The sequence below is a fragment of the Onychomys torridus genome, chromosome 19, assembly GCF_903995425.1.
Source record: "Onychomys torridus chromosome 19, mOncTor1.1, whole genome shotgun sequence".
Classification (NCBI taxonomy): domain Eukaryota; kingdom Metazoa; phylum Chordata; class Mammalia; order Rodentia; family Cricetidae; genus Onychomys; species Onychomys torridus.
Window position 1 is genome coordinate 30,393,165 of NC_050461.1, and position 21,233 is coordinate 30,414,397.

Consider the following 21,233-nt stretch of genomic DNA (forward strand, 5'->3'; position numbering starts at 1 on the left):
TTATTTGCTCTGCTGTTGACAAATTACTTCTGTGTATTATTATATTCATGCCCCACAATAACTTAAGCATATTTGTTGGCATACACCCACATTCCCAGCATCCTATGGGCAAGATTGGAATTTAGACTAGATTTACTTCCCTCGTTACCAGTCAATTAACGTCTTTACAATCAAAGTATCTTCCAAATGAGGGTAGGGGAAGGGAGTCATGGGGAAGAAAGGCTTACAGTGACAGGAGGACCTTCAAGTGATGTCTGCCCATCATGCCTCTCTTCCCGTGTGTATGGCCATTTCTCCCAGGACTTTGGTGATGCCGAAAGACACGCCCCTTGTCACCTCCCCCTCAGAGTGAATTTCCCTTCCCTCCTCTGTTCCTTGCCCTCACTTTTCTGGGCCCAGGGGTTAGGGATGGCAGTGGGGTGGCAAAAGATGGAAGGAATACCTGGCTTTATGAAGAATCAGCATTTTAAAATTGCATCATTAAAAAATTTATAGAGGAAGCCTGGCATGCCAGCACCAGAAGTCCTGGTTACTAGGGAAACTGAGGCAGGAGGCTCACTTGAGCCAAGGAGTTGGAGCCAGTTGGAACAACATAGAGGGATGCTGTCTTTCTTTAAAAAACTGTACCATATAAAATCACAAGCTCTTGAGATGGAGATCTCGGAAATAAGTGGTCTGAGTTGATTTATACGATCCTGAAAAGACCAGGATCTTGGGTAAGAATCTACAACTTTTAGCAGAAAAATTAGATAGAAGGTGGAAAGTCTTCACTGGTCCAGAGAAGAGAGCAGGGTAGTCTGAATTTATATGTACACAAACACCACAGAACTATGGAGGAGACAAGGATAGGATCTAAATTAGGTTTATAAAAACTTAATTATATTTAATGTTTATTAAATATATTAATTGTCCATAATAATGGATTCCACTTTGACATTTTCTTTTCTTTTTGTTTTTTGAGACAGGGTTTCTCTGTGTAGCTTTGCACCTTTCCTGGAACTCACTCTGTAGCCCAGGCTGGCCTCGAACCCACAGAGATCCGCCTGGCTCTGCCTCCTGAGTGCTGGGATTAAAAGGCATGTGCCACCACAGCCCAGTTTATTGGAAACCTCAGGGAGGGAGCTATCTGGTGTTTTGTTTTGTTTTGTTTTTTTTTGTTTTTTTTTTTTGGCCAGAGCTGAGGACCGAACCCAGGGCCTTGCTCTTGCTAGGCAAGTGCTCTACCACTGAGCTAAATCCCCATCCCACGTACTTACAGTTTAAGCTTATTGTGTACCTGGAATTGGAATCATTGTTACCTGGAAACTTTTTTTTTTTTTCCAAATTGCACTGTGTTTTAAATATGCAGACAACAAACACCTGGCATCAGACTCCCCAAGTCTGACACAAGTTGATAAAGTCAATCTGAAGTGAGTTTTCATTCTCACCTCTTTGAGGTTTGCGTCCCTGCCTGGACACCTGCAGGGCCCCCCTCAGTGTTCACCCCTTTACCCCTCTTGTCTCTTCCACTCCTGTTCATCCCTCTGTTCTTCCCAACTAGCGCCGCCCCCAACCCTCTCTCAGTTCTGCTGTGTGTCCCTTGGTGAGCCAGTGAGTTTGATAAGGGATGTTTGTAAGGGTGTGGGTGGGAGCTGGTTTACAAGAACCTGAGTGCTTCACTCCTGGCTACATCACTCAAGAAAAATGTCTCTCCTTCCCTATCAACCATTATCTGCATATATCCCCAGGGAAGGAATGAGGCCCCGTGAGCCCCTCCCCTTCCATCCAGGGTGTTGATAGGCCCAGTCATGTGGGGATTTTGTGAAGGTAATCATGGATGCTGTGAGATTGCAATTGTCATGTCTGGAAGTCAGCATTACACACACACCCTTATCTGGCTTTTTTTTTTTTTTTTTTTGAGCTGGGGATCCAACCCAGGACCTTGCACTTGCTAGGTAAGCACTCTACCACTGAGCTAAATCCCCAACCCTCATCTGGCTTTTATATCCTATCGCTCTCTTTTTTCACAATGTTCCCTGAGCTTTGGAGAAGGTGACATAGACATCTCATTTGTGACTAAGCACTGATAAATGTATTCTCAGCACTTTGACCAGTTACAAGTCTCTGAGTTAACTGCTGACCACTGCAGAAAGATGGTTCTCTGGCCAAAACGGATTACAGTACTGATCTATAAACAACACAAAAGTAGCAATTTAGAAGACGATTTGAGAGGCATAGCATGTTTGTCTACCAACATAACAACCCCTTCCCCTACATTCAGAAGGACAAGTCATCCGTTTGCTTTGGCTGTGTAACTCCGATTAATCCCCCACCTCTTCTCCCTTCTCATGATTAAATTTAGGGAAACCCTCATTGAGAGATAACATGTCTGGATCTCTGTCACGCTATTTGGCTTGTGCCTATTCTTAGATTTACCTGCCCTCTTCAGCAGCCTCTGGAAAAACAGCAAGGATGGACAACAAAGCTTGAGCACTGGTTTTGCCCGGTGGGGTTTTTCACCAGGCACTTCTCTGAGCTTTATCCATGAAGCTGGATATTAACACCATGGGGCTGGAGAGATGGCTCAGTGGTCAATAGTGCTCACTGCCCTGTTAGAACACCCAAGTTTGGTGCCCAGCACCCACAGCTGTCCGGATATTTTCTAATACAAGTTGCACCATGCCATTTTACTTTTAGAAAATATTTATTTTTAGGCCAGGCGGTGTTGGTGCATACCTTTTATCCCAGCACTCGGGAGGCAGAGGCAGGTGGATCTCTGTGAGTACGGGACCAGCCTGGTCTACAAAGTGAGTTCCAGGACAGGCTCCTAAAAGCTACACAGAGAAACCCTGTCTCAAAAACAACAACAACAACAACAAAAACCAAAAAAAAAAAAAAAACCCAAAATTATTTTTAATTTGTAATCACATGGATGAGTTGTGTGTCTGTGTGCAGCAGATGCATGTGTGTAAGTGCCATGGCTACAAAAGCAGGAGGATGATATTGGATTTCCTGCAGCTGCAATTACTTGTCAATCATCTGATGTGGATGCAGGGAAACTGAATGCAGACCCTCTGAAGGGTAGTATGGACTCTTAACTGCTGAGCCACCTCTCTAGCCCCTATTTTTGCATGTGTGTTTTTCAAGACAGGGTTTCTCTGTGTAGCCCTGGTTGTCCTGGAACTTGCTCTGTAGATCAGGCTGGCTTTGAACTCACAGAGATCTGGCTGCCTCTGTCCCCGAGTGCTGGGATTGAAGGTGTGCGCCACCGACACCTTTTTTTTTTTTTAAATGCATTTTCTGCATATTGAAGTTCAAATGGTCCTATTTTTTTCATTTTTATTTATAAATCAAGATATTCTTCATATATGCTCCTATTTTAAGCATATGATACAATAAAACTTGGAAACTCACAAGCCTCAGTAACTAGCAGTCAGAACACATATAAGACCCAGAATAGTTTGACCACCCCAATGAGATGCCTCATGTCCCTTCCCAGTCTCTGCTCTCTAAGGCTTCAGAATTCTTTTTCCAGTGAGCCCTGGTTTATTTAGACTTGCTCATCAATGGAATCATGCTGTATGGAATCTTGCTGTAGATCCTCTAATATTTGGTTCTTCTGGCTTCCCACATTGTTTTTGAGACTCAAACATGTGTTTATAGTTATCAGCTCTCTCTGGGCACGTGTGCAGGGCACTGCCCTGTTTGGACATTAGACCCATTCTCTTGTTGTGTAATTTCTATTGATCATTTAGCAGACGCACTTCCTAGAAAGCCTGTTCTTACCTTATAGAGACTTAACCTGGTGTCCTTCTGTGTGCTTGACTCTGCTGATCATCAGCTCCTGGCCATGGCAAGCTACCTCCCAATTTCATTTCCTATGACTCCATTATGCCTTTAGACTCAGCATCTAGCACAATGTCTTACTCAAAAATCTGTTAATTACTTGCAATAAATAAATAAATAAGTATTCTAAGCAACCAAGCAAACTGGTTTTCTAGATCCCCTTCATGGTGTCTTCTACAATATGAAAGTGATGTTACTCTACTGGTAATGTTTTTAGCTTTACTCAGTCACAGTGAGGAAGTGGAAGCCATTTTGTTATTTTACCTAGCACCAACATTCAGACTTTGTTTTCAGTCACATTGGGGTAATTTATTAGAATTTTAAGGATTTACTCTGACCAAATTTCTCTAAAAAGTACATTTTTGTTAAAAGCAATGGAATGTATAACTTTTCCATACTTATTTTCCTCTTTTTTGTTTGTTTGTTTTGTTTTGTTTAAGACAGAATTTCTCTTCTAAACTCTTGGCTGTCCTGGAACTCACTTTATAGGCTGGCTTTGAACTCAGAAATCCCTCTGCCAAGTTCTGGCATTAAAGGCACGTGCCACCATGCCTGGTATCATATCCACTTTTCAAGCACTATAATGAAAAACAAATCTACTGTGTTCATAGTTGCTATTCGTGAAAAACCCACTTTGAAATATACCCAAATGCCTGTCAACAGAGGAAAGAATGAGTTGTGATTCATTCATACACTGGAAACTAAACAAATGTTACAAGGGATGACTTATAATTTTAAGCCACAAGATAGATTTATTTCAAATATGATGAATGCCAAGCAAAAGATAGTATAGTCACTACAATACATACTATGTAATTCAATTTATATATAAATTCAGTATCGAACTAGGAACAATTGTTCCCAAAAGTCAAGATACTGCTCATCCTGCTTGGAGATGGGGTTTGCTGAGGTCAGGAATGGGGGAAGAATCTGGGCAGCTTCTGCTGTATTATTCATGTTCTGTTTCTTGATCTCAGTGATGGTTTTGTGACCGAGCTTGGCTATTACAAATTCATGAAGGTATGCATCTGTCACACACAAACATGCATATCATGCAAGCCAGAGTCAACAAGTGAAGATAAGCAACAAATTTTAAAAATACAGTTTATAGCTGTAACTCCCAAATTGCTGTTGGTCATTTTATATTAAATACAGGTCTAGAAGACCTTTAAAATACATGTTAATATCCTAAGATACGAGCACAAAGTAAAAAAAAAAAAATGAAGCTTTAAAGTAAGAAACACATCATGAACTAGTTACCAAATTTATGTCAGGGGAATGTCCAAAAGGTGGTTGAAATTCAGAGACTGCTGCTTGACCCAGAACCATTTCCTTATTTATTTATTAAGTGTTTTCTAATGTAGCGAATGGTAAGTAGTGCCAAGGTCATGGATAAAGTTTCTGTTTTCCATTTTCAGGTTTGACCTGCCACCAGTTATCTTGTTTTCCATGGACGGCTTTAGAGCTGAATATTTACAAACGTGGAGTACTCTCATGCCGAATATCAACAAACTGAGTAAGTCCTGACAGCCAACTGAGTGTAAATGACAAAGAAACCCACTCAACTTATCGCTGAAGGAGGACTTTCCCTCTGATAGATTTGGTGGTTTGGCTTAGCCCCTGGTCCTCTGAAGATCTCAATATGTAGACAAATTGCTAAATGGTCTTATTAAATAAAAATGTGGAGCCACATATAGAGATCGAAACCTCAGAGATCAGAGAAATAGGAAAAGCCATAAGCTAACCTCACCTCACCAACACCTCAGTCTCCAAAGAAAGCTACTTCCTGTATAAGCACACATGCCTTTCTGCTTTGCTTCCTCATTTGCTCTCTCAACTCAGCTACACTACTTCCTCTTCCTGCCCAGCGCTGTCACTTCCTGTCTGTCTGTGCAGACATCCAGACTTCAATGGTTAGTGCTGGGATTAAAGGCGTGTATCATCCGCCATGCCTGGCTCTGCTGTTCCCACTGTGGCCTTGAACTCACAGAAATCCAGACAGATCCCTGCCTCCCAAGTGATAGGATTAAAGGCATGTGCTACCATTGACTGACTTCTATGTTTATTTACAGTGGCTGGCTTTTTCCTCTGATCATCAGATAAATTTTATTGGGGGGTACAGTGTATTGGGGGACACAATACATCACCACATCAATGATTTAGCCTCCTGGTCTATCTATTTTCACTGGGGATTTTCCTACTTGTTAGTTCTCCTTGCCTTTTTTCTGAAGTAGCATGCTCAGCATTTTGTTTATTTTGGCGTGGTCCATGTTTGAAGGTAATTCTGAACTACGGAAATCTGTTATGTATACTAACTCAAATGTGACATCTGACAGAACTGGGTTCCGAATCTCAGCAAGATGGCTGTGACTTGGGAAGACAAGAGCCTGAAGGAGCCTGGGTTGCTGGGTAGATCTGGCATCTACTAATACTTCACTATAGCCTCCCATGTTCAGGCTCCATCTCCACTTCTGGTATCTGGAGCCTAGGAACCAGCTCCTCCACTCACTGCTAAGAGACCTTAGGCAGCTTCACTTCCTCCCTGCAGCCCTGGTTTGTTTGTACGATGGTCTTTTCCTAGCAGTTAGGATTGCTGTCAGCTCACTGCAGAGTTTCAAGTTATGATACAAACACTTTTTATTATCACAGCACTATGCTTCTGAGTTGGGGCACTTGGCCTTCATGAAACTCAGCACAATAATAATAAGCAAAATCTGAGTGCCTGAGGTCACAGCCTGAGAGCAAATTCCGGGGCTCATAGCAACCACTACTCTGCAATTCTGGTCTTTCGTTTCTGTTTCCCCAGACTCTCTACTATCTCCAAAATTCTCAAATACAGTCACAATTCGATCGGTTTCTTGTTTTGATTTTTCTTCAAGTTATTAGGAATGGCTCTTTGAGCCCAAATAAGGGAATTGAATTTTCTGAGCCTCAGTTTCCTTGCTAGTACAATGAAAAGACAAGATCTGATGACTTCTTCAGTTAGTCTCATGCCAAGATGACCTGGGAAGGCAGCCTGCTTCTCTCTGCAACACAGCTGCCGAATGCCTTCAGCATCCCCTCATTCAGACAGATCTTTGGCAAAGAGACTGAGAATTTCCCAAGTGCAGAGCTACTAGGGTCTGGGAAGTTAACTCACACCTCGAAGTTTTTACCTCATTCTCTAAGTTTACTTGGTAACATGGATATGAAATCCTGTCTTCAGAAGGGAATTTAGTAGACGGCTGAACTGAATCTGTTTTCAAGTGGAGTTAGTTGATTTTCTCACCCCACTGACAACTGGAAATGGCATTAACAAATATTTCAACCAGAGCCTTTTCTGGTTTCTGCTTTAAAGAATACATTTAGTTATGTATTTAGTCCATGTTGGTAGCCAATGCATCAAGATCTTACTTCTTAAGTCTGCCAATACAACTACCTCCTTGTTAGTTTCTAGGGAACTGGAGTATTATTATTTGGATCTGAAATACCCTTCCCTCACAGGCTGGTGTTTTAAATACTTGGGTATCAGCTGGTGGCTTTATTGCAAGATGTTTGGAAACTTTTGCAAAATGTTTGGAGCCTAGCTGGAAGAATTAAGTCAGCGGGTCCTTGGAGTACTGTTCCTGGCTTCTTTTTGCCTCTCCCTTGCCACTTCCTGCTTGACAGGAGAAAAGAGAATTTCCTCAGTACACATTCTTGTGCATTCTGAACACTGAATCCTCTGGAAACATAAGAAGCCAGACTAAATCCTGCTTTTCTTGTTGCTTATCCAGGTTATGGTTAGTTACACTGACACAAAACTAACTAATCCGTGGATTAAGAGCAGATATTATGAAATAGGGTCAACATTATGGTATCCTTGAGGTGAAGTAGGCATCCCTCTTAGGGAAGTCCAGGTCCCCCTCCTTAGCGTCTCATCAGGCTGCTGAGGTTGAACTACAATGCTCCTAGAAATTGAGCATGAACTCAAACCACACAGCAGTGAGTCATATCAATGACTACTAAATGGATGAGGATTTGGCTCCCAGACTCATACTGTGATGGGCTTATGGCATTATTTCAGATAAGCTTGAAAGGCTGTAGACACAGAATGGCTAGAGACAAGACTCGGGACTTTTCCAATGAAATGGACTGGATCTGGCATGGGTTGGAAGCTGCCCTTCTGGAAAGGTTAGGTGGGAAACTGAGGCTAAAATAAGCCTACAAGTATCTAGTAAGTAGATGGTAAAAATCCAGCAGGTTCCTTTTGTTGAATTCTTTGGGGATTCAAGTTGGCAAGGTTGGCATTTACAAACAGGAAGTCCCTTCAGTTCTCTGCAGCAGGCCATTTGCCCTCTGCCTTCTGCTGTATTTTGATAAGAACACTTGGCTCTAGATCTACCATCCTAAGTGTACGAGACAGTGTTGTCTGTGAGCCCAGAGTTTACAGAGTGCCTCTAAAAGGCACTCATTTTACACAACAAATTGTGTATGTACTGGTGCACAATTTGATACCTTTTTCCATTCTGTCCATGCTCTTAAGCCAAACTGAGTTTCCTAGTTAACATACACTTGTTTGTTTTTTTTTTAATACAGTCGGCCACTTTCCATCTTTTATTGGGTGTATACATTTCATATAATTACTGATATGGAAAGAGTCCTTGTTTCCATTTTACTCATTGCTTTCTGCCTGACATTAGTTCTTCTGTTCCTTTTTTCCTCTTTTGTTCTTAATTTTAACATCTGCTTTGATTTTTTTCATTTTGTTTTGTATAGTTTCTGTACATATTTTCTTTGTGGTTACCATGGCAATTTACACATTTTTTTTATATCCTATTACAGTCACCTATTTCACAATAACAAACTTAATTATGTGCAAAACTCCATACTTTTCCCTCAACATACAATGTATGTCACAATTTATACCTATGCATATTGCATATCCATCATCGTACCATTTAGTTACAGTTATTATAATATTTATCTTGTACCTTTTATGTTGGAAATAAATGTGACTTACCTACTCCTTGCATAGAATTAACATATTCTTCTGTATTTGTCTGTTTACCTCTGCCCATGCTTTTTTACCTTCTTATGTGATTTCATCTCAGCATCCTTTTCAAGGAAAGTCTAATGCTAATGAACTCAGTTCTGTCCTGAAATCAATCTCTCTCTCTCTCTCTCTCTCTCTTCTTCCTTCTCTCACTTCTTCTTTTCTTTATCTTGCTCTTATTTGGTAGGGTTTTACTCTTTTTTCCTTTAGCACTTTGAATTCATTATTCTTCTCACTTCTGATTTTCTTCTGGGGAAAAAAAATCTACTTACAGACCTACAGAGGTTCCCTGGGAGTGCTAAGCCACTTCTCTTCTGATGCTGTCAATTTGTTTATCTATCTTTTGATCATTTTATTGTAATGTATGTTGGTATGGTCTTTTAGGTTCCTGTCCTCTGGGTTTCTGTAGGTGTTCTGGAATTGAATATAAATCCCCTTTCCCAGATATGGGTGTGTCAGCCTTTATTTCTTTGCATAAACCTTTTAGCTCCTTCTCTTTCTCTTCCTCTTCTGGAAATCCCGTGGTATGTATATTGGTCCTCTTAATGGTATATTATAAGACACTTTCTCTTTATATTCTCTTTGTCATTACTTTTAAATTTTGTTCTCTGTATGGATAATTTTCAGTGAAATCTTAAGTTTTCTGGCCATTTCTTCTTGATCTGGCCTGAATCTGTAGTCTTCTAGTGAAATTTTCAGTGAAGTTATGGCATCCTTTGGTAAATTTGAGTACTGTGTATGTCTTTTATGAAATTCTGGCTTTGTACATGTATCAATACTGAGTATCCTTGCAGTAGCTATTTGTAACTATCTGTTAGACAAATCTTACTTTGCTGCTTCATTAAGGTCAGCTTCTGAAAATTTGTCTTGTTCCTTTGTTTTGAACTTATTTCCTTATTGTTTTTATTTACTAATTATAGACTGTATTCATGTCTATAATTACATGAGGCAGTCACTTCTCTTAGTCATGGTCTATTGGACTTGTATAAGAGAAACTTACCAATTAGCCTGATCATACAGGCCTTTCAAACCTCCTTAGGTTCAACTTATTTCTTTGTTCTTAGGGGATGCGCAAATACCAAAATTTATATACCAGATATCATCAAAACAAGCAAGACCAAAACACAATTTTGTCATCACCAGGCATTCCTCTAACTCTCTGTGACCCCAGAAAAATAAGTTGGAATCCTATATTCTGTGTCCATTTTCCTTGTGATAAGGGAGAGGCAGCTTGCTAATTGTTTTTCTAGATGCATCCATTATCTTTGATCTCATTGGCTTCCAGGCAAGCAGACTGGTTCCTATTTAGTGCTACAAAGGCAAGTCCTGATGATTAATCTCCGTTGTCATCTTGATGAGATTTAGAACCATCTGGGAGATGGGTCTTTAGGCATGCTTGTGGGGCTTCTCTTGATCAGGTGAACTGATGTCGGAAGACTTACACAAAAGGGACAGTTCCATTCTCTGAGATAGAATCCTGGACTGAAGCATAAAAAAAAAAAAAAAAAAAAAGAAAAAAAAAAAAGAAAAAGAAAAAGAAAACAAAAAAACAAAAGAAAACAAAAAAACAAACCAACCAACCTACCAACCTACCAAACAAACAACAACAAAAAACCAAGCCAAGCACAAGTATTCACTGCTCTCTGTTTATCAACTCCGGGTACAATGAAACCAGCCACCTCAAGCTCTTGCTGGTTTGAACTCCCCACTACAAAGGACTGTGAGCTGAAGTGAACCCCCTTTTCCTTAAGCTGCTTTTGTTGGGTATTTTATTTCAGTATCAGCAAAAGTAACTCCAACAATGGGGAAATCAAAAGCTATTTCATTGAGGAAAGAGCTAAGCGATTAGACACACTCCAGCGCCGAGCTCCGAACTGGGGTGCACTCCTTACTCATTCTGGCTAAGGTAGAGTGGGGAACTGGGGTGAACGTGCACATGTTAGCTCAATCCTTCTTGTTCTCTTTGGTCTCTGGAGAATTAGTATAGGCTAGGTCACCCCAGTTCTTCAAGACAAGTGAGACAGAAACTTGCCACTTGGATTTTAAGTGGGCAGTTTGACCATTAGATGTGTGGCCTAATTCTCTTCCTCCCTGGGGGAAGCTGGAACCCAGAGGTTCCCAGTGGATCATATGGGATGTGGTACTGTGCCGAGTGAGGAGGAATTACAGCAGTTACCAGGCTGCTATGCTCTCCATTGCCTGACTTTCAGGAACCTCTGAAGAGGATCCTGGAGTTCTCACCCGGGGGATTGACACAGTTGCTACTGAAGGGCTGTGCCTGTGGTGTGATGAAGAGGAACAGGGCTTCCTACTCTTTCAAGTTCTCAGCACCACTTCCTCTTTAACCCTTTCTTCTCCCTGTGCTCTATGGGCTTAGATGCTCTTGGGACCACTGAGAGATCAACATCCTACATAGCTCAACTAGTCTATTGAGTTCGGGATAGGATGTAGGTTAGCTCCTTTGACTAGTCTTTGCAGAGGGTACAGGATATGTGAAAACTGCAAGGCACATATCTCAAGTCTGTAAATGCTGAGCTGTGTGTATGTATATCATCAGTTTGTGGCATACAGATATGCCACAAAAATAATTCGTATTTTATCAAGACTGCTTTAAAGCTCCAATCTGCATATTCCTTGACTTGGTCTGTTTCTCGTTTAGTTTTCTGTCCTTCTTATAGTTGTAAAGGCTGTGAGTCTGGTTATATAGGTAATGATCCTGTTTACATTTTTGGATTATTTTTATTTGGGTTTTTCTTTCCTTTCTTGTGCATGGTGCATGTGCTTGTGTGTTTTATATACACAAGCATAATGTAGAAGTCAGAAGTCAATGTCAGGCATCTTCCTTGATCGAATTTCATCTTCATTTCTGAGAAAGGTTTTCTAGCTGAACCTGGAGCAGGTCACTTCATCAAGGCTAGGTGGCCTGTGACTTCCAAGGATCTACCTGTCTCTGCCTCCCCAGACTTGGGGTTAATGGTGCCCATGGCCATACCTGGCTTTTTATGTGGGTGCTGATGGTCCAAACTCAGTTCCTCATGCTCTTTCAGCTAACTGAGCCATTTCCCCATCCCTAAAATTTTGTTCCTCTGAAAATGTTTTCTGGAAGTCGATTATTTGCACAATGAATATTTTAAAGCAACATTAGAAAATACAGAGTCAAAGCAAAACCCTGGCCTGACAGCCGTTCTTTCCCTGTGGAAGCAACCCATCATGTCTTTTTAGAAGCATTCTATTGGGTCATAGTTTAGATTCAGAAGAAACACTTCTGGAAGGCCATGCTTTCTGTAGCATGTACTTTAGTGTCCTGGTTATACAACAAGACATAAAGTGGTAGCCTGAGTCTGAAGGTGGCCATAGATGTTTGGGACATTATAACCAGGGTGGTGACTATTTAATGACAGTTCATTTGTAGCCAGTATCTCTAAGCATTTAGAAACTTGAGTTGCCCCACCCATTTTCTAAGGAAATCAAAACAGGAACTGATTCTACATTTCTGTTCCTTGTATAAAAATTTCCTCTCATGTCCTTCTTTTAATGATTAAAGTAGACTATATCTCATTTTATCATAGAACTTCCTGGCCACCCAATGTATAACTTCCTAAGAGGTGACACCTCCCCCTCTCCTCTTCCCATCAAGGGCCCTAAACAGCGGACTCAATATGGGCCGGTCGCCAGGAGATTCTGAAGGGGGAAACTTCTGGATCCTATTAAAAAACACCAAACAAAGGCTGGGAAGGAGACCAAGCTCATGTCCGTTTGGAAGAACATTGTTTTCAGCTGCAGAGCATGTGACATTTTGGCCATCAACCAATTTCACTTGGTGTTTTGACTTAAAGAGACTCTATAACGGGGCACTGGCTTTCAGGAGGGGTCCTGGCACTTGGGGTGGAGACATTCTGTGAGTGTCACTGCCGCAAAGGAAATAGCAATGTGCTCTAGCGGTGATGACCTCCTTTTGAGGGGTTACTGCTCACATTGAAAACGGACCAACAATGGGAGCACAATTACCGCCATACTTTGTGGAAAAACAGCTTCCAGGAAGCTTCATAGATCAAATGGAAACCGAGCCCCAAATAATAAACAGAAGAGGGAACTCGTCTTGCAAACTTTCCTTGGTGGTCTGGGTTTTTGCGGCTGTTTACTTCAAATGCCTTTTCAGGTGTGTAGACAGGTCTGATGAATTTTGTTATGCTGATTATTTTAAATATAGAAGCTGTCAGCTGAGAGCTAAATACTGTGTAGAAAATGATTATCATAATGACCAGATACATGAAGAGAGGAGTCCAAAGAAATCGATGCCAGTAGTGTATAGTTTAGAGTACTTTTATCTTAAAGGTCAACAAGCTGGGTCTCCTGGGCTACATTATGATCACTCAGCTTTATTTCATTTGATCTGACATATGCTAAGAATAGTTTTAAAATTTTTTGGGGGGGTTGGGGATTTAGCTCAGTGGTAGAACACTTGCCTAGCAAGCGCAAGGCCCTGGGTTCGATCCTCAGTTCCAAAAAAATTTTTTTTTGTGGGTGGGGGATGTTCAAGACACTGTTTCTCTGTCTAGCCCTGGCTGTCCTGGAACTCACTTTGTAGACCAGGCTAGCCTCAAACTCACAGAGATCCATTTACCTTTAAATACTGAGATTAAAGGCATGCACAACTACCAGCAGGTGAGAAATTTTTAAGTGATTTAAAAGAGAAGAAAATCTTGCAGCCTATAAAATTATACGAAATTCAAGTTTCGATGTCCACTGATGGCATTTATTGTACTCACTCATCGAGTGTGTACTGGTCACACACTCACTTGTGCATGGATTACCTGTGGCGTCAAAGCAGAGGCGAGCTGCACCAGCAGAAACCACAGGGCCTTGCAAACCCTCCTGGCTCTTCTCAGAAGAGAGCCCACTGGTCTCCTAAAAATGGACCTTTTATTTTTAGTAATGGACAAAGTTTAGGGGTCAGAAATTCAACATCTCTTTCCATCTTTAACCCACTTTTCAGTTCTCTGGTTTTATAGGAAACATGTTGGTATTTAGTTATGCAAAATATTTCCAAGAAAGAAATGACTTTCTAATCTCTTCCTGTATTTTCTGACAGAAACATGTGGAATTCACTCAAAATATATGAGAGCAATGTATCCTACCAAAACCTTCCCAAATCACTATACTATTGTCACGGTAAGTGCTTGACCCTGGTGAAAAGCTGATGCCATGGACAGGAAACTGACTATATCACACAGAAATATTGAGAAAGAACTGGACAAGCTTGTGTCGCACACTTCATAAGACGTGTGTGATCATACATGACTGAATGCACACCTCCAGACCCAAACCCAGTGATCCAATTCCCACTTCAAGTCTTTACCTTTTAAAGGTCTCCCAGCCTTCCAGAACAGTACTATCATCCAGGAACCAAGTGTTAAAACAACAGCCTCTGTAGGACGTTTAACAGTGACACCACAACAGGCGTGGATATAAACTTGATGTCAATCATTTGCTGCTGAAGCAAGAGACAGGGTTGTAGGATAAGGATCTGTGTATCTTCCTGGTGTTTAGTTTTGGAGCTAGACTTTTCCGTTGAAAAACATGACATTCTTCCTAGGTAGGAAGGAGTACATATCTTTTGCTATTACAACCTGCCTGTATTTTATGAAAGTACACTTCTTCATAATCTTACCTTTGTAATAAACATTGCAGGGCTTGTATCCAGAATCACATGGTATCATTGACAATAACATGTATGATGTGCACTTCAACAAGAATTTTTCACTTTCCTCGGTGGAGAAAAATAACCCTGCCTGGTGGAGTGGGCAGCCGGTATGTACCATTCTGCTCGTGCCTCCAAGCCTCTCTTTCTGTGTGATAATGGTTCAGGTTTCTGACTTTACCCCGCATTTCACATCACCTATGTAGCTTCTAGTGGCTGAAGATGTAAAGTTTTACTACTATTTATTATTGTTTGAATTAAAAAAACAAAAACAAAAACATTTACGGTCCTTTGTGTTGAAATTTGGGTATTGTATCATCAGTGTACCAAGCCTCAATTTTCTTGGAAACATATCAGTTTCCCTCCTTGCTGTTTTGCAATTCCTTCCAAGGTGAAGAATTGTGCAATTTTATCAGTGTGTAAGAAATAATGAACTGTTACTACCTCACTAGATGTTTTCTTTTTGAGGCAGATTGATGGATTATACATTTTAAGTTATTGTAAGGACAAAATTTAATGTTTGTGAACAACTCCCCCGTCAAAATAGTTGTTAGCAGTAAGTTACAGTGTTTGTACCTAAACAGTTGACTTTCACTCTTTCTAGATTTGGCTGACAGCAATATATCAAGGTTTAAAAGCTGCTGCTTACTACTGGCCAGGATCTGATGTGGCTATCAATGGCTCCTACCCTACCATATACAAGAATTATAGCAGGTAGTGAAAAGTGTTTCCAGATAAGGATCCATCTAGGCAGAGGTCTATAGAGTCGGGTTTTCTTATTTATTTATTTATTTATTTGCCTTAAAGATTTCTTTCATTTATTTGTTTGTTTGGTGTGTGTGTGTGTGTGTGTGTGTGTGTGTGTGTGTGTGTGTGTGTGTGTATACTGTGCTCAAGTAGGCCATGGAGCATATGTAGAAGTCAGGACACATTTTGAGAGTCAGTTCTCTTCTTTTTCTTAAGGGTTCCAGAGACTGAACTCATCTCCTGGCTTAGTGGCAGACACCCCTTCTCTGTTGTGGCTTCATTTTTATTGCTGTTTTGCTGCTTACCCTGACAAAAAGAAACTTATGGGAGGAAGGGGCTTATTTGTGTTCACATTTTCAGATTAAGATCTGTCACTGAGACATGCCACAGAGGCAGGGGCATGAGATAGTGAATAGCATCATATCCGGAGTCAAGCGCTGGGGGAGAATGAACGCATGCATGCTCGCCTGCTTGCTTGTGCCGAGCTCGGTTTCTCCATCCTTATAGAGTTCAGGAGCCCCTGCCTAGGGACTGGTTTCCCCACATCAATTAATTTTATTAAGACATACCCAATGGCCAACCTGATGTAGTCAGTCCTTCATTAGCTCTGTTTTCAAGTGATTCTAGGTTGACAATTAAAAGTAATAGTCACATCCTCTGGGCCATCTCACTGTTCTCTCTCTCTCTCTCTCTCTCTCTCTCTCTCTCTCTCTCTCTTTAGCTGAAGATTGAACCCAGGGCCTTGTGCTTGCTAGGCAAGCACTCTACCACTGAGCTAAATCCCCAATCCCCCTCTCTTTTTCTTTTCAGTGTTGGTAACAGAATCTTGGGTCAGACGATGCTAAGCCTACACTTTACCACTGAGCTACCCTCTAGCCGCATTTTGTCCTAATTTTGGTCATGATTCTCTTCTCTCAGTTGTAGAGGCCCAAGATCTTAGAGTCATTGTTTCTGTCCTTATATATCTCCTCCAGTTTGTTAGGCCACGCTTTGGCTCTACTCCACAGACGATGCAACCTGAGAATCTTTTGTTACCACTCTGCTTTGTACATCTACCTCCTTGCCTGTGTCACTGGGGCTCCTCTCTAGACACCTGTCTGCTTCTTCTCCCCTGTGGTCTATTCTCAGTCATCAGTCAAAAGGGTTCCTTTAAAGTCCAAGTCCAAGGACAGCATTGTTTTGCACCAACGATTTCAACGCTTTTCAATGTGCATGCTCTATTTATAGCTTCTAAGGTGTATTGTTCTAACGGAGTTGTAGCCAGAAAGCTGCTAATGTGGCATTCATCGAAAGAGCATTTAGCTCTTTTAACTATTCAGATCCTTCTCTCTAAGTACACTCTGTATATTCTTTCTAATGTGCTGCTCTATTCTAGGAAGCTAGTGAGAGCCAGATCAAAGAGAGGTAGCTGCAGATACTGTTTTGAACCCCTTTCAATGGATTTCTATGTGTTCTAGTTTCTTTTCTCTTACTGTGATAAACACTATGACCAGAGTCAGCCTACAAGAGGAAAAGGTTTATTTTGTTTATACTTCCAGGTCACTGTCCACCATTGAGGGAAGTCAGGGCAGGCACTCAAGCAAGAGCTTTGAAGCAGAAACCATGGAGGGGTGCTGTTTGCTGCTTTCCCCACAGGCTAATGTTTAGCTAACTTTCTTACCCACCTGCCTAGGGATAGTACCACCTACAGTGTCCAGGCCCTCTTACATCAATTAATAATCAAGATAATCCCCTATAGATATAATTATAGACCAACTTGATATAGACACTTCCTTAATTGAGATCCCACTCAAGTGAGTCTAAGTGACAAGTTGACATATAAAACCAACCATCACAGTATATCAGGCAGAGAGAACGTCTTCCAGGCCTTTCACTCTCTGGTGAAATGGTATTACTTTTCTTTCTTTTTTAAAAGATTTATTTATTTATTATGTATACAGTGTTCTGTTTGTATCCTTACAGGCCAGAAGAGGGAGCTAGATCTCATTGCAGATGGTTGTGAGACACCATATGGGTGCTGGGAATTGAACTCAGGACCTCTGGAAGAACAGCCAGTGTTTTTAACCTCTGAGCCATCTCTCCAGCCCCCAATTTCTATTTCAAATGTATATTTACTGTCTGCCAGTAGACAACCAATAAGTGTGAAAGCAAAAAACGAGTTAATAGAATGAGTTGTTGATAATTGATGGTTTTCATTTTAGGTGTGGAAAATTAAAGGGGAAATGAGTAAGGAGGAAAGAACTCTATTGATTAGGCAGAGTTTGTTGAAAGTCTTTCTGAAGTGTTGACAACGGGGACCCTCTGAGTACGCCAAACCCCTTCTTTTCAGTGTTCTGGTCATATACTACAGAGTGAATGCCTGCAAATATTAAGTCCCCTCCCTAAGGAAGAATAGATTGAAATTACTTGATTAAAATTTCAAAACTTTTTATTCCAGTTCTGTCCCATATGAAAGGAGGATCTCTACACTGTTAAATTGGCTGGATCTGCCCAAAGCTGAAAGGTAACTCCTCTGTGGAAGCGTGCTCCATTGTGATGCACATATGGGTGAAATGTGGACTTTCTGTACCATCACTGACGTCTTAAAATCTTGAAATTCACTGTCTGTCCTTCTGTCCTTCCTTCCTTCCTTCCTTCCTTCCTTCCTTCCTTCCTTCCTTCCTTCCTTCCTTCCTGCTTTGTCTGTCTTTTCCCCTCTTCTCCCTCCTGCCTCCTCTTCTTCCTTTTTCTCCTTCTAACCCCTTCTGGTATTTTAAGAGTAGTTTAGTTATATGCCAACCTGAAACTCACTATACAGACCAGGCTGCCTTGAACTTCTTGCAATCCCCCTGCCTCTGCCTACTGAGTGATGAGATTACAGGTATGAAGGGATGTTTCTAGAAAGAAGATACTCTTTCCAACCTTCTCCAAGGCTGATTAACAGATTGTCACTTCAATGATTGTGAAGATTTGGAAATGTCTAGAACCAAATTACAATTTATTTTAAGCCGTATGTAGCTCTATAAATGGCCACTCCTTGTCCATCTCTATGTCAGACCTAACATCCTGTGACTAACAGGTAAAAAACAACTTTAGGAATTTATTAACAAGACCCTAGTCTCCACCAATTGAAGGGCTAAGAATGTGATCAACAGCTTCTGGGATTAATAGCAGAATTGTCTCCATATTTTCTGTAACCCACCTCTCTGATGTCCTCACCGGTGTATTTGAAAGTGTCTTTTTGATCTATGACTTTCTCTCTTCTGATACTATCCGAACTTTATGGAACTGCTTCCCTGCTGGAATGTAGAATTTGGTCACTCGTATTTGGCTCTATAGAAAACTCTCTTATTATCCTCTTTGAGGTGACAGATGTGAGTGACAGGCACTATACTAAAAATTAGCATTGCTTTTTAATGAGCACTTTTCAAGAATTATTCCTGAGAACAGGTGCTCTGGAGTGGGGTGGGGGCTTGTTGACATTAACAATTGAGGTAGAGTCAATCCCTAAGAGGAGAGGCAGATACCACAAAGGTAGAATTGAGGCAGATATCCCAAAGATATAGAATTGAGGCAGATATCCCAAAGATATAAAATTGAGGCAGATATCCCAAAGATAGAATTGAGGCAGAGATCCCAAAGATATAGAATTGAGGCAGATATCACAAAGATAGAATTGAGGTGAATATCACAAATTTATAGGATTGAGGCAGATATCACAAAGGTAGATTGAGGCAGAAATGATAGAGACTCTTCCACTTGTTCCTGAGGATAGAGTCCAGCAGCTGGAGGGCAGATGCAAGGCCAGGGCCACAGACTACAGTCAGCATATTGAAAGAGAGTACCAGATAAACAGAAACCATCACATCAGAGACCAGCTGCTCACAAAGGAACCAGGCATAGAACAGAGAGTCAGCCAAAAGCCAGACACCAGGAAGTAGAAAGGGCTGGACACATTGAGAGAGGTCTTACAAGAGCAAGATATGTTTTCACAACTGAGCCACAATAGTGCTGCTGATTCTGGAAAAGTATTATTTACTTCCTGTTAGGAGACTCAACTCTACTCAAGCCAAGTGCATCCACCCGCCTGGATGAGGGCCTTACAGAGAGAAAGAAGCAGGAACAGCTAGCATGCTCATGATCCACAAGACGCTCAAATCCATCTGTAGGCTTTTCTCAAATTGTAAATGTATTCCTTTGTTTCAATTTTACCCCTAGGCCCAGTTTTTATACCTTATATGTGGAAGAACCTGATTCTGCAGGGCATAGCAGTGGACCAGTCAGTGCTGGAGTAAGTTTGTTTGTTTGTTTATTTGTTTGTTTCCTAACAAATGTTATCCAGCTCCAACCTACAAAATAAGATGGGTTTTTAAAAATCTCTACTGCACACATATGTAGCATGCATCTTAAATGGTCTTATTAATAAAAACAAACCTGGAGCCAGGTACTGGGGTCAACACTGAAAGATCAGAGAAGCAGAACAAGCCACAGCCACCTCACTCGCCCAATTCCTCAGCTGATCCTGTTTCCACAGACTAGAAGCTTCTGAGTCCTCATCCAAATGGATCTCAGCTGAACTACTGCTCAAAGCCTAAAAGCTTAACCAGCTAGTTCCTGGTTTTCACACCTTATATACCTTTCTGCTTTCTGCCATCACTTCCTGGGATTAAAGGCGTGATTCACCATGCCTGGTTGTTTCCAGTGTGGCTTTAAATTCACAGAGATATGGATGGATTTCTGTCTCCCAAGTGATAGGATTAAAGGCGTGTGTGCCACCATTTTCTGGCCTCTGTATCTAGTGGCTGTTCTGTTCTCTGACCCCAGATAAATTTATTGGGGTGCACAATATATCAACCACACACATACATTTAAGAAATACATGAGATCGAGTAATCAAAAGTCTAAAATCAGTATTTTTTGTTTACTAGTTCAATTACGAAATTGTTAAAAGTCCTGGAAAGGATAACTGCCTAACTAACCATATCTTGATTCTTTTGATTGGCAAACTGATGAAGACTTTGATGTGGTATTGCTAATTCACATCAAGGCCAGATACGGCATGGCCACTCATCACTCTGATATGGACATTTCAAGTGAAGGCACCTGCCAGATTGTTGTGGTGTGTCCCAGCTGTCACTCATACCATACCCACCATCACTCACAGCTCTTCCCGGGCACTTCAGGGACTGATTCCTCTCAGAGCCCTCGTGATCACTGGAGTGGCTGCTAATACCAATTTCTTCATTAGCTAGACCATTCTCATACAACTTTTCCATATGGCTATTGTCCTTAAATCCTATTTCCAACAAGCAAATCCATGCTGTTTCCTGAACCTCTGTTGTTTGGGCCATGATGGGAAGTTTTCAAAGCTCCCGGGAGTGAGATGTCCTGTGGAAACTCATTTAACAATTGCCCTCCACTGGAATGTAAGCATGTTTGCTGGGGCCTCTTCCTTTGCTATTTACCTTTTCCTTTCTTCCTGTTAAGCCAAAATGGTTCCTAAGGCGAGGGCCCACTGAGTTCTCACCAGCTGTGGGCCTCTTTCCGGTACCAGTCTGAAGCTAATACAGAACTTTCCGCTTATTCCTGTGTATCTGAGGGTGGATAATTAATTCACCAACTCCAAACCCTTTCTTCTGTTTACTCTCTAGTCTAGCTGTTATCTATGTTTGCTGCTACACTACACGGGTTTGTTAAGATGAATCATTTGAGGAGGAACACTGTCCTGGATGGATCTGCCTCTGCATCTGACTTAGATTAGGTACCATTAACTCCTACTTCTTGGCCGTGCTCCAGTTTTTTTGTTTTTGTTTTTGTTTTTGTTTTTTTGTTTGTTTGTTTTTTGGTTTTTCGAGACAGGGTTTCTCTACTGTAGCTTTGGAGCCTGTCCTGGACTAGCTCTGTAGACCAGGTTGGCCTCAAACTCACAGAGATCCACCTGCCTCTGCCTCCTGAGTGCTGGGATTA

General features: G+C 41.2%; 1 protein-coding gene across 1 annotated transcript in view; it reads left to right on the plus strand.

Moving 5' to 3' along the window:
- Positions 1 to 21,233, plus strand: part of Enpp3 (ectonucleotide pyrophosphatase/phosphodiesterase 3) — a 73,757-nt gene that overhangs the window by 15,086 nt on the left and 37,438 nt on the right. Inside the window, exons 6-11 of the mRNA XM_036169066.1 lie at positions 5,244 to 5,341; positions 13,932 to 14,011; positions 14,531 to 14,650; positions 15,145 to 15,254; positions 17,725 to 17,790; positions 19,485 to 19,557. Coding sequence (XP_036024959.1) covers positions 5,244 to 5,341; positions 13,932 to 14,011; positions 14,531 to 14,650; positions 15,145 to 15,254; positions 17,725 to 17,790; positions 19,485 to 19,557 — 547 coding nt within the window. The remainder of the gene's footprint in view (positions 1 to 5,243; positions 5,342 to 13,931; positions 14,012 to 14,530; positions 14,651 to 15,144; positions 15,255 to 17,724; positions 17,791 to 19,484; positions 19,558 to 21,233) is intronic.